The 14386-nt window shown below is 44.8% G+C and overlaps 1 protein-coding gene across 2 annotated transcripts; it reads left to right on the forward strand.

Annotated features, from left to right (window-relative positions):
* Positions 1-497: 497 nt before the first annotated feature.
* On the forward strand, positions 498-12134 carry LOC27209423 (small G protein signaling modulator 2). Of its 2 annotated transcripts, XM_039296654.2 has the most exons (8): positions 498-613; positions 680-1185; positions 5956-6629; positions 6854-7577; positions 7645-7941; positions 8050-9502; positions 9553-9830; positions 10023-12134. In XM_039296654.2, exons 2-8 carry the CDS (start codon positions 1113-1115, stop codon positions 10109-10111), a joined length of 3588 nt encoding a protein of 1195 aa, XP_039152588.1. In that variant the 5' UTR covers positions 498-613; positions 680-1112; the 3' UTR covers positions 10112-12134. The 2 variants fall into 2 exon arrangements, with proteins under 2 accessions (XP_039152588.1, XP_039152587.1); XM_039296653.2 differs by lacking the exons at positions 498-613; positions 680-1185 and adding an exon at positions 3947-3986.
* Positions 12135-14386: the final 2252 nt, after the last annotated feature.

The following is a 14386-nucleotide window of genomic DNA, read 5'->3' on the forward strand; positions in this document are numbered from 1 at the left end:
TGGAAAGCAAAATTAGTACAAGTTGCTTAACATCTAAATTATATTTTTTAATAAAACAATTACACATTTATTGATTGTGACATCGTGATATCTTAACTTCATATCACAACATAACATATAAATTAAAGATTATATTTCTTGATATAATGCGCTACTGTTAAAGTCTATAAAATTACCAAGGGTTGATAGTGGTTAGCATTTTCATTCATTAATGGATTCAGGGAATCCTTCTATCTTAAAGCTGTACGAATTTATCGTTACCTTGTTGCGTTTTTTGGGCTTAGGTAGAGTTTTAATCCGACACGCAAACCTAAGATTGAAAACTGCAGCAAATTAACTATTTTACAGCTCGTAAAATTATATCTGAAACAGATAATGTATAGATATTTTTTTCATATGCGTACAATAATATAATTTTCCATGGGCTGACAGCCCTGTTTTGAAATTCCTGCTCATCGATAGGCAGACAGTAGCGCTGTTGCGTCGATTGACGGGCAGAGCAGCGCAGCGACGTCCACCGAGACAGCGGCGCCGGCAGAGCAGAGACCAATCGCACTGGCGAGCAGAGCGGAAAAGCTGCTGTGTGGCGGAAAAACAACAACTGGCACAATAAGTAATAAAATCAAAAATAAACAAAGGACGAAAGGAGCAATAAATATACAAAATAATTCTAATTAAGCACTGCGTTAATACACATACACGCAAAAGGCGAAACGCAAAAGAGGGAGGAGCAGCCGAAAAGTATGCAGCAAAAATGTGAATAACTACTACACAACAAAGCAGCAGCATCATCACACACACTCTGTTGTTGTTATATAAGTGTGTGCGTGAGCGGGAGTGTGTGCGCGCATAGTAGTAAAAATGTAGCAAAACAACTCAACAAAAGCCAAGCAAAAAATGAGACAACGAATCTAAGAAAATTTTTGATACAGCAATTTTTGTTAGTAAAAAAGCGAGGACCGAAAACAGAATCAGCGGAAAAGAGTAAAACACAACGGAAAGCAAAAGGAAACAAGCAGCTGGCAGAGAGAGAGAAACAATTTGACCCAAGAATTGTACCACAGCAAGGAGAAGAGAGCGAGTGAGAGCGCGTCCATCAACCACCAATACAGATGAACATGCTACACAGTTTCAGCGGCGGAGGCGCCGGCAGCGCTGCCAACGCTTCAGGCGACGTCAGCAACGGTGAGTGAGAAACAGTTACTGTCCTGGGCCCTCTCTTTCCCCTCTCCCTCCGTACACTGAGCGGAAAACGCACGTGTTCTACCGAATTCTTAGAATGTTGCTTATAATTGGGAATGCGATGGCTAAATGGATGTAATTCATAAAAATTCCAAAACCCTTTAAAAGAAATCAAGCACCTATTTATTAAGTGCATATAGTTTAATATATTAAGGATCGACAAATTGACTATTGCTTTGTATTATTTACGACCGCAATGTTGTGGAAAGTGAACGTCGCTTCTTTTCAGTGCTAATATTTTGGCAACAACAAACGTGGCAAATACCAATTACACATAATGCATACACACACATATTTACAAATGCCGAAATGCCAGGACATTTGCCAGTGTGCGAGTGTGTGTGTTTGCTTTTTTTGTTGTTTCTGGCGTTGATGCGTAGAAGGTGCGAAAGTGAAATGATTTGGCGTCGTTTCTGCAAGTAAAGCTGGAAAAAGTCTGAAATGTAGGAGTACAGTATGGGTCTTCAGATGCCCTGTTTTTTTTCTTTCATTTTATGTGCAACGCAATCAACCAATTTCAAGACAAGGCTTTTCTTAAATAATTTGCTCGAGTATTTCTCCAAGTTGCCGTAATTTAATTTCATTTTGGTGAATTAATTTGGAGAGTGATCACTGTACATGGAAAGATAAGGCAAGCGAAACCTTTCGAAATTGCTTCAATAAAATCGAGAGGGTGTTGTTGTTGTCGGGATAGACGCGTACACACACACACACACACATGTGTATTAATTCCATCGCCTTGGACTGCAACTTTCTCAACAATACTTTGCGATTGAGTTAACTTGAGTGCGGCGATACATCATAGAAGTTAGCCGTGAGTTGGAATGGAAATGATTTGCTTTATTTATTAAGAGCGCCTTTGTTGGCTCGAACTTTGAGTGAGAGGACGCAAATAATGGTAATTGATATTGTTTTTAACGAGCTGGGGGAGGCTTAATACAGTACAGCTGTTTTTAATTAACTAGAGTCCAATTAATGTCCCACTTTGCCGCACCATTGCCATTGCCATCGGAGAAGAGGCTGCGTTTGGCATATTCGCGGTAATCACTTTCTGGATTTTTATGCCATTATATGTACAAACATACATATATATGTATATGCCGGAAAGTGAGGCCACAAAAACAGTTATAAAGTCAAACGCAAAATGGTGCATCGCAGGTAATGCCGCTCTAATTGGTATCGATTGAGCTACGTTTTTGCCACCACTGGCCATGCGAAATGCAAAGTTCACGGCCAATAGGTCAATTTGGCGTTAATCTGCTGCTTGTCTTCGCCTTTCATCCTGCCCCTACCTTCTTGCACCCGGCTAATTGGCCATATATTGCGTGAATGTATCGCATATATGTGCATATGTACATACATACGTACATATGTATCGCATATAGCGACCCTTAGTGCCGGACGGAACCGGTAATTGCATTACGACGTTCGGTGCGATTACGCTCGGTTAGTTCTACGGACCACGCCCCCCTTTCCAAACCTCTCCCCCCACGGGCTGCTCTCTCATTTGAAAGCCATCAAATTGCCCGGCAATTAATGTAATCAGAGGAACGCGCACAATGTCCGGGTTTCTTTTCTCACATTTACCATTCAGACACTGTTCGCTCAGTTGTCTAAATCTATTTGGTAGCAATAACAGAAATCTATCTATCTAACAACTTTCAGAAATATTTAAAATTTATATATTTTTCGCTCAGTGCTGATTGCGGGTACCAATTATCAAGACGTTTCAATATTTATGGCATTATTAGACAGGCATTGAGGAATACAAAAATCTTAGCATACTTAGCAGGGCTGCGTATGAGCAATAATTTATGACGTATACGCAGAGTTGTATTTGACGGATCAGCTAAAAATTCAGATATCTTTAAGAACGCAAATATAAAAATAGTTTAAGAAAAAGTAGGAAATATTAAACATTTAACTGGAATACAATTTAAAACGAACGAGGCAATTTCTGTTGCTTCAAAAAGTGCAAAGTCCCTAAGAAATCGCCCTTGCAATCCCATTATTAAATTCCCGTTCTGTTTGTTTGTACTTTCGCCGTGCACGCACACACACATACACATGCTGGCGAACGTGTGTGTAGCGTCTTTTGTTGGGTAACGGTAACAAACATATGTTTGAGCAATATGGCTGCCCTGGCATGGGATTTAATCATGTGTGTGTGTGTGTGTGTGCGGGACCCTCCCATGTCGTCGTTTTTGTTATTGTGTTACTGGCAAATTAAAGAGCGACACACACAGACACAGACACACACACAAATTCGCCATCCCTCTCTGGAAAAAGAGAGCGTAGGGAGAGTGAGAGAGCGAGGCATCGCCTTTCAGCGTCTCATTCGCTATCTCTTTTTGCCCTTCGTCCTGTCATCAGCTGTTTTATGTTGTTCAGGGTCAAGTGTATGCGTGTGCGTGCGCCTTTTTGTATGTATTGGTAGCGTCGCAGGTGTTGCCCTCTCCCTCTCTCTCGCCCTTTCGACCGTCTCGCTCTGTTGTTGTAGGTTAGAATTCAAGGAAGTTTTTTAGCATCGAGTCAAGGTTACTACACACACACACAAACACACACGCACAGCCGCACTCTGCACACGCACATACACAGTCTTGTTTATCGCAATGTTTCACTCAAATTGCTGAGGGAATTGAAAATAAACAACTTAGTGCATGTGTCGATGTGCCCGAATGCACTTCGCATTTTCGTGCCGCCTCCTCGCGCATTTCCAATGTGGTTTCTACAGGCAAAGTGCGGTATGTTGGATAGTTTGAATGTTAAGAAAATGTGGTATACGTCTTCGAAACCGAAACGAAGTGATTTTTATTGATGATTATGTGGTTGGAGAACTTATGAGCTTGGAGAATTTATTTGAAATTATTTGTTTGCTCGAATGACTGGCAATATTTCTGCGATCTTCTGTGTTTTTTACCAGGCAGTTTTTACTTACAATTCAAGCTGCATTTTTACAGTCGCAATTCGAATTAAGTTTTTTGTCTTAATGCCTAATCATTATGGGAAATATATTATACAAATTTCAACTATATTTACTCTTGTTTCCCAATTTATTTGGTTTTTGCTTTAATATTAATTTTGAAACCTAGGGCTTAGAGTCTCTGTGCTTGACTTTCTGTGTTTTTTCTTAAACTGACGCTTTTTACTGTTTACAGAACTGTTGCAATAACATCAGAAGTTTCTCTTATCGATTTTGGCTCTGCTTGAGTCCAGGACCTTAGTCCTGGCTCTCGTGTCCTGGCTTCCGAGCACTGGAGCCGAGAAATTGGAGGTCCATGTCACGTAGCGGCGTAAATCCTTTATTTCCATTCTAATTAGAAGAGCACCCTGCCTCCGGCCTGCTTCCTGGCCCTTTTTCATTCTTGGCCTGCCCCACTTCGTGGTCGTTTCATCCCATTAGCATATTTGTATATAGAGCGTGTACAGTGCGTGTGGGAATTCAAGGGCCCCAAAGAAGCAGCAAAGAAATTTGCAGTGTTGTTCAAAGATTTTGTTGAATGCGATTTATATACATTTTTAGGGCGCAACAGGTTAGCAAGCATTTTAATGCGTTTTCCTGGCAATAACGCTGAAAAATTAACCAATTCAATTGTTTTTCTGGTTTTCATTTTATTAGCAAGTTGTATGCAAGCTTTTCACTACTAAACTTCTACCTTTCACGCGTTACGTATACGCAGTGTCTTCAGTAAGATATATTGTATATACATATGTACTAACCCTGATTCATTTCAGTCATTCAATGGTATATTCAAACAGGCATTACACAGCTTCGTAATATTTAAAATCAATAAACTCCATCCTACCAATAAATTGATTGAAAAATAACTCATACGCACTGTGTTCTTATACACATTCATTTGATAAAAACGATCATATTTAAGTCGTAAATATTTCAACTCATCAAACAACTTTGATGTAAAAGCCTAAAAAATGTAAAATAAAAATTTGTTTCCTTCAATTAAATTGATCGAACGAACAGTTCATAAATTACGCATACGCACTGTGTTCGGCCATATATTTATGTACTAATAAATGCTGGTATATGGGGGCAGTGAAGCATAGGGACGATTTTGTGCACAGAAGCAAACGAAACAAAAATTGACAGCGATGACAAAATGATTGACGTCGGTCGGTAGACTCCAAAAGCAAACGCAATCCCAGACGAGATGGGGGCAGGACATTGGACATCGGACATCGGACATCGGACACTGGGCACTGACTACTGGGCACTGAGTTCTGAGTGGTGGGGAATGTAAAAACTGGGTAGGCTAATGCCAAGGACTGGGATGGTTCCATGGCGGCATGTACAATCAATCAAAGCACATTTATCGGGCCTGCGTTACGAGTGCTCTGTGGGGAAATACAGAGTGGGAGTGGAAGTGTCATGTCGGTCGTTAGGGGAGGTCCTGGGATTATCAATAACCGCACGAAGGCAAATAAGTAATTTCCCATTTGGTGGACAAAATGCCGCTTTTCTTTGGCAACCCTTTGCGTCCCGACTTCGTTCGTTCAGACTTTATTTATAAAGGTGCTTCTTAGTTTAATTCCAATTTATAATAATAATTTATTAAACATTTAGGAGCAATTGTTTCAAAACTTAACTCGGAAAAAGAATAGATATAAAGGATATAATTTTTCGTATTTACTTTTCCAACTACTATACAATAAATCAAAATTTGAATACGGTTTTCCTTGTTATCTATTCTTCAGCGGAAACCGAACTAAAGGAGCGGCTGATAGCCAGCGTGAAGAAGGAGGTGAAGCAGCTGATGGAGGAGGCGGTGACCAAGAAGTACGTCCACGAGGAGAGCAGCTCGGTCACCTCGTTGTGCGGCGCCGTGGAGGCCTGCCTGAGCCACGGTCTGCGCAGAAGGGCTCTGGGGCTGTTCAAGACCTCCTCGACGACGGCGCTGATCCAGAAGATAGCTAAGATCTGCCCGGAGGCGGACTACGTGAGCCGCCGGCTCCTTGAGCTGGAACTCGCGCAGGAGTCGCACGCGGTGAGCGGCAAGCGATCCTCCTCCAGCAGCGACAGCATCATCAAGCCCAAGCTCCTGAGCAAGGGCAGCGGGAGCAGCAACTCGGTGACCACCATCAACACGGTCACCAATGGAGCGGGAGCGGGTCCCGGAGGCGGAGGCGGAGCCAGTGCCCCGCTGGGCAAGTATCTGTGGATCCGACTGGCCCTGCACGAGAAACGGCTGGCCAAGATCATCGAACACCTGGTCAGCAACGCCAACAGTTACTACGATCGTGAGGCGCTGGTCGCCGATCCCGACTACGGCTCCATTTTGAGCTCCCTGCTGGTGGGTCCGTGTGCCCTCGAGTTCACCCGGGCCAAGACTGCCGACCACTACTGGTCCGATCCCTGTGCCGACGAGCTGGTGAGTGTGCTCATCCCGGAAGTATAAAAGTATAAAATACGCCCAGACGATCTTTACCTGTCCGTCCGTATGAACGTCATGATGCACATGGGCACAGAATTTGTGGCCCAGTTATTCAATGGCTAGAATGCAGTTTTGCCTTTTGAACGTTATTTCTTTGAATTAGGGTTAAAAGTGGATACCCAAAAATCACGATTTATTTCTTTGTTATCCCCGAATCGCAGGTGCAGCGCCACAGGATCAGCTCGGGCAACCGGACGCCACCAACCACCCACCGGCCGATCATCAACTTCAAGCGCAGCCTGCACACCAGTTCGGAGGACACGAGCAGTGGCTCCTTTAAGGCCTGCTCGCCGGCGAGCGTGGCCAAGGACTACGTGGAATCGCTGCACCAAAACTCGCGGACCACGCTGCTCTACGGCAAGAACAACGTACTGGTGCTGCCTAAGGACGTGTCCGAGCCGATGCCGGGATATCTCAGCTTGCACCAGAGCATCCAGTCCCTGACGATCAAGTGGACGCCCAACCAGCTGATGAATGGCTACAACGACGGCGACGGCGGTGATAAGAGCTTCTACTGGAGCTACGCCCTGAACATCAATGTGGACGAGATTGTCTATGTGCACTGTCACCAGAATCGCGGCGGCGACACCGGCGGCACCATCATCCTGGTGGGCCAGGATGGCGTCCAGCGGCCGCCCATTCACTTTCCCGAAGGCGGACACCTTCAGGCGTTCCTCAGCTGTCTGGAAACGGGTCTTCTGCCACATGGTCAGCTGGATCCGCCGCTCTGGTCGCAGCGCGGCATTGGAAAGCTGTTCCCTTGGCCCAAGAGCGTAAGGCGACACATCCTGCCTTCCGTGATGGAGGCCGGAGGCTCCGTGGCCGACGAGACGCCAATCGACTATGTGTTCCGTGTCGTCAGCAAGTGCCAGCACGAGGAGTTCTGTAAGCGTTGTTTCACACTTTTGATTGCGCTTGGTACCCTAATGTAATCCTGTGCTGTACTTTCCAGTGGCCAGCCACCCCATCCTGGAGCTGGGGCGATCGAGTCCGCGGCGGAAGCACCTCGGCAGCTGCTCCACCACCGGCAGCAGCGACTGCTCCAGCAAGAGTCTCTCCATTGACCAGAGCAGCTGTGAAACGCCGCTGATCCAGGCCAGCCAGAGCACCAGCATCGAGCTGGTATGCTCCACCATGCGCCGGCAAATCATCTCCAGGGCCTTCTACGGCTGGCTGGCCTACTGTCGCCACCTCTCCACAGTCCGCACCCACTTGTCCGGGCTGGTCAACGGTCGCATCATGCCATCATGTAAGTTGTGTTTTCCTTTTATGTTTGATATTTCGAAATCGTCTCGAAAAATTTCGGATTATATTAATTGCGTATTTCAAACTAAAATGTTGATCCATCCCCCTCCAGTGGCCGCGGACGAGGAGGGTCTGACCCGTGGAAAGTGGCTGGCGATGCATGAGAACGGGGTGGTCACCGGCGATCTGGAGCTCTATCGACTCGTTTACTTCGGCGGCGTGGAGCCAGAGCTGCGCAAGGAGGTGTGGCCCTACCTTTTGGGGCATTACGACTTCGGCTCCACGCCGGAGGAGCGAAAGAAGCAGGACGAGACCTGCAAGCACTACTATGAGACGACGATGAGCGAGTGGCTGGCTGTGGAGGCCATCGTGCGTCAGCGGGAAAAGGAGAAGACGGCCCTGGCCGTGGCCAAATTGAGTGCCGAGCAGGCGCGCCTAGCGGCCAATGCCGCTAGCTCCTCGAATCCCCACCAGAAACTCACAAACGGCAGCCAACTGTTGCAACTTGAGCATGGGAACGGCGAGGAAGATCAGGAGCATCTGGTCCTGGACGAGGGCGAGAATGATGTGTTCGATGACAATGACTTTTCGGACATTTCCGATCCAGGGGATTTGTTTGATGAGGCGGAATTGGGCCAAGAGGCTGAGGAGCAGGAGCAGAGTAACCCCAAAGAGGAGGTCTTTGAAAAGCAGGAGGATGAGGAGGACCAGGAGGATCAAGAGGACCAGGATCAACGCGAAATGCCGCGACTCAGCGAGCAACTTGTTCTGGAGTTCCAAGACATAGACAATATGGAACCACTGCGTCTGCAGGAGAACTGTTTCGCCGATTCCGAGACGGAAAACGATCTGGGACTGGGACTGGACAGCAGCGGCAACATCCTGATGCTGAGCATCAAGAGCTCCCCGTCGACGAGCAGCTATGAGACGGTGGGCAACGAATTCGTCGACATGGCGGAAGCCAAGCTGGAGGAGGAGGAAGTTCCTGGGCTGCTAAGCAAGTTCCACAGCGCCGACGACGTGAGGCTGGACAACCAGGATGAGGAGGAATCGTCGCAGCCGGCCACTGCGGTCATAATAACGGAGGCGGCTTCGCTGGACGCCCTGGACGACGATCCCACCGAGGAGTTTACCTCAAGAAAGACCAGTCTGATGTCGCCCCTCAACGAGGACATCACGGTGGTGGCCTCCCTGGATGCCCTGCAGGAACCCAAGTCCGCCTGCGTCTCGCCAGCCAGCTCGAACGGAGGTGTTTACAGCGTGGAGCTGCTGGAGCAGTTCGGGCTGAATCTGCACCGGATCGAGAAGGACGTGCAGCGGTGCGACAGGAACTACTGGTACTTCGCCAACGAGAACCTGGACAAGCTGCGCAACGTGATCTCCACGTACGTGTGGGAGCACCTGGACGTGGGCTACATGCAGGGCATGTGCGACCTGGTGGCTCCCCTCCTGGTCATCTTCGACGACGAGTCGCTCAGCTACAGCTGCTTCTGCAAGCTCATGGAGCGCATGATCGAGAACTTCCCCAGCGGCGGGGCCATGGACATGCACTTCGCCAACATGAGGTGAGTGCAGCACTTTCAGTCGGACTAACTAACTAACCCACTTCGCACAGGTCCCTCATCCAGATCCTCGACTCGGAGATGTACGACCTGATGGACTCGAACGGCGACTACACGCACTTCTACTTCTGCTACAGGTGGTTCCTGCTGGACTTCAAGAGGGAGCTCGTCTACGACGACGTCTTCGCCACCTGGGAGGTGATCTGGGCGGCCAAGCACATCGCCTCCGGCCACTTCGTACTCTTCCTGGCCCTGGCCCTGCTGGAGACCTATCGCGACATCATCCTCTCGAACAGCATGGACTTCACCGACGTCATCAAGTTCTTCAACGGTAATGGTTTTTGCAAGAACATTAGATAAACAAGTTCGAGGGATTAAAAGGAAGCAGTAACAGAAGATAGTATTACTAAATGCTTTTACTTAGTAAACTGAATAGCCAAACAGTTGTTTGTTACATTCTATTATATATATATATATCCATATATATATCCAATTCATATATATGTTTTCACGATCCTTCCAGAAATGGCGGAGCGCCACAACGCCCAGTCGATCCTGCAGCTGTCCAGGAGCCTGGTCCTCCAGCTTCAGACGATCATCGAGAACAAGTAGACGGGGAGGGACACATCGTCAGCCATCAGTGAGCCATCGTCAGTTCCTGGAGACCTCAGTTGCCGATCAGTATTGAGCATGCGACGTACTAAGTTGTTAGCACCTAGAACGTAGAATCGTAGAATCGCAGTTAGAAAGCGCTTAGGGGTATATAGCCAACCACAAAGCATATGCCTACCACATACCCTCTAACATATACCCTACAACATATATGCATACATACATAACATATAACGCATAGCATATGAATAACCCTAGAGATTGCAATTAGCTGAGGATCTCGCTGTGGTTTTTGGGACGCCTCCCGTAATCCGCAATGGTTTTTTTTTGGAAACGGCTGGGAATCGCTTAAAGAAATTTAACACAATTAAGGAAATTGTAGTGACCTGAAAAACACAAGAAAGTAAATCAAGTGGAAATCGAACAACGTAAAAGATAAACTATTTATACTTATACAATATACATGGATATACCGATTATATTATATACAGGCAGTGGCATATTTATACGTTTTGTATATTCGAGAGAACCAGGAGTGGATCACGTACATATATGGATATTGTATTAGATATCGTCTATATATGGCAATGCTGTGCGGCTGCGACTGCGGCCAACTGTTGTTAATGTTATGTTATCGCTTTGGCTAACAATTAGATATATTATTATATACGAGTATACATATGTACACCCGTATTCAACGACATTCGGGGGAGCTCATTGAAGTCACGATTCAATTTTGTGAGATGCAATACGTAGAGTTTCAGAAAAGTTTCGAGATAGCACCCCCGAATCGAACTGCAATTGTTCGCTTAATGTTCATTGTTATATGTTTTCTCCTGTTTTTCATTTGTAGCTGCAAGCGTTGAGAAAACATTTTGTACTCGAGTTGCCCGACAGGTGGATCCTGGGGCTATATCTCTATCTCTATAGGTAAATCGAACAATTGCCGTCGCACACGAACCCACACAAAACTGTTACGAAATTGTTGTTGATGGCTGCGAAGCGTTGAGTTTGTTTGTATTAGCGAAACCGATGTGCAACCCAATATGTGTAAAGATATATATACATATATTTAACTAATATTTATACAAGCATTAACCCGAAGCATAGATATAGAGAGCGGAATGTGTTAGCCGTGCATTGTTATAATCGAGCCCGATTCGCTCAGGCAAACTATCTAGTTTCTATCCGGTTTTCAATTTCAATTTCGGTTTCGATTTCGGTTTCGATTTTGCGTTGTTTTTTGGTAAGTGCAGGCGCACCAAAAATCCCTCCACTGGGCTTATATACAACCTATATTATATAGAACTGTTTAGAGAGCAAACACTTTGTGTGGAACCTAAATTAATGCGAGTAGCACGCTTTTTGTGTATGGAAAAAAGTCGGAAAAGAAAAACCAAAAAAATACTTCATGTGATTTCTTGTTGCTTCTTTGAATAACGATATTTTTGTAAGCGCTACAACGTATATATAAATACGAAAGAGAACGAGATGGCTGGCAACAGAGAGAGATAGAGAGAGAGAGAGAGAGAGACGGGTAGGTGAAGCAAGAAAGAGAGATAAGATATATTTTACACTTGGCTGGGCAAACGGGAAGGGGATTGGAACGTCAGTAAAGTCCAACCAAAACTTCGGCCACTCTTTTGATACACATATTCGACAGAAGATCTGCAAATCCTCCACGATGAAGTAGGAAAAAGATAAAAACCGTAAGAGCAAGGCGGGAGCTCTCGCTATATTATATCGTAATCAAGCTAATCTACATATATATATACATACATATATATATATATTTATACCCGTCTGTGTAGAGACGCCACCTATAGAACCCGAGCATATAGAGTACTACGTTACCCACGATTGTAACCACACATATAGCATACGCATGAATATTACTAATGTTTTATGTTCCAAGTGAAAACACATAAAGCCCAAAAATACAAATAACTGATCAATGTATAATTTACCGAAACCATGTCGAAGAAAACCAAATAAAAGGAATTATGTAAAATGTTTACAAGAATCTAACCGTGCACTTTCTGATAAGTTTGGTCTAAAGGTAGGAACATTTTAATTTAATTTGCCTTTTTTTGAAGGATGCTAAAATATAGCTGCTTGCTATTTAAAATTTTCCATAAAAATTGATTGATGATATGCTCCATCCACAGAATCCGAAATTACAAAAAACCGACGCTTAGATACAACTGAGCTCTAAAACATAAATGTACATTTATTGCAAAATGTTTTCCAATTTTTTTATAATTTTTTTAGTCTTGTAAAATTTTATCGACTTGCAAAAAAACTTTTTGCCACGCCCACTCAAACGATCACAAACCGACCAAAACCGAAAGATTTTAAATTTATCAGCTGAGTAACGGGTATCTGATAGACGAGGCACTCGACTACAGAATTCTCTCTTGTTTTCGTTTATAATAAAGGGTATTCTTGAGGATAACACGCAAAATAATTCCAAAAAAAGGCTCAACATATTTCTGTGGATGCGGAAGCTGAAGTCGAGTGCCGCGTCTATTGGATACCCATTACTCAGCCAAAGGAAATGTGAATGTGTTGAAAAGGGCGGACGGATCAACAGACGGACAGATGAACGTTCGGTGCAACTGCCCGTTGGTCAGATCGGAATACTGATCCCGATTAAGAATGAATATACTTCATAGGGTTACTCTTCAAGTAACGGTTATGAAAAAGGCATATATTGAGCATAGTACATATATTAGAGTATGAAATTTCTTGTTTGTCTTTAAATAAGTAACTTTACTAATTGATAGTTAGGACTATCGTCATGGGTAATTTAAAAGTTGATAAAAGCGAAGTCCTCTAGATATTTGCTAAGCCCCCCTGGAATGCTAATGGCCACTTTCCTCCTGTTGCCTTAAGTAATGAAAGCATAACTATTTCTGCTGCACAGCTGGATGCCGAGAAAATGCTGGACAGGATTCCCGCTTGGACAGTACAGAAATTCGCTTTCGCCTGCACCTGAGACCTTAGCTAGGGAATATTTCGGTACACACGAATCCGCAGTGAGTAGGTTATGTTAGGCACTGTAGTGGTGCTGGTGCAGGCTGGTTTAGGATGGCTTAGGGTGGTTAAGGGTGGCGCAGGGTGGTGCAGGGCGGGTCAGGGCGGAAGGTTGCGGGTTACATGGCCAGGGCGCAAACTCAAAGCGAAGCAACAGCGGGCCACGAGTTACACCGAAATGTTTTCATCCAAATTTGGGGCAGACTTGTGTGCATGGATGGGGCTTTCTTTGTAAGAACGCGTTGCTGGCGCGGGCGGGGGTTGTTCCAGAATATTTGGGCCAGGGGGCGGGCAGTGGGGTGGTGCGGCGCTCAGCAGGGCATTCTGGCATGCTGTCCTGTTGCTTGTGGCTGGATTTTGCGCCACACAGGCAGAGACTTCGACGTCAGCAAACTGCCAGCCGCACAGCAGCGGTCGTGCAAATAGAGGCACCTCTAAATGATTCTCATCTAAGTGTAAAGCTGGCTATGTCCGGCGACTTGGTGTCTGAAAGCATCACTAAATGCATTCCTTTTTCATCCATATAGTGAGGAATGTTTCCTTTTCTGAGTGTTTATTTTTTCTAGTTTTATTTAGATAATAGCTTCCCTGTCAGGACAACACTAAGATGACCTTCTGAAGGGGCACAGCAACGGCTATACAAAAAAACCATGAAGGGAAGTTCGAAAAACATTTAACTGTAATACGTTCGCAGCAAAAATGTAAATTTGAAATATATACTACAATTTTCGCCTGCATCGTGCGCGTGTGTGTGTATGTGTGTAGCGAAAAGCTTCCCAAACGAAAGTAACGGGAATGTTTCTACGGTAAGAGGTAGAGTTGTGAGCGGGGTGCGGAGACATAAGCTTCGTTGTGTTACTGTTTATGTTGCTGTGGCACATGTTGCAACTGTAAGTGTTGCTGGCACTTTTGTTGGTTTTTGTGTTGCTGTTGGGAGCCTGTTATATCAGTGTTTTTAGCTTTTAGCGGAAAATGGCTAGAATTTCTGGTGGAAATCGTAAAATTTTATTTAAATATCTAAACATCTTTTGAGCACTGAAAGATAATGCTTATAAAGGGTTTAAACCGTTAAACAGTTTACCTAGGAATTGGAAAATAGTTTGATGACTGAAATTCCGTTGCAAGGAAGCGCATTGTCCGATTTTACAGCCCGTAAAAGCTTAATACTAGAAATAAAATAAGGACGCAAGTTATTTTCAGTTCCCAAAAGCATTATAGTGCATTCAAAATAAAAATTTT

The sequence above is a fragment of the Drosophila simulans genome, chromosome X, assembly GCF_016746395.2.
Source record: "Drosophila simulans strain w501 chromosome X, Prin_Dsim_3.1, whole genome shotgun sequence".
Lineage (NCBI taxonomy): Eukaryota > Metazoa > Arthropoda > Insecta > Diptera > Drosophilidae > Drosophila > Drosophila simulans.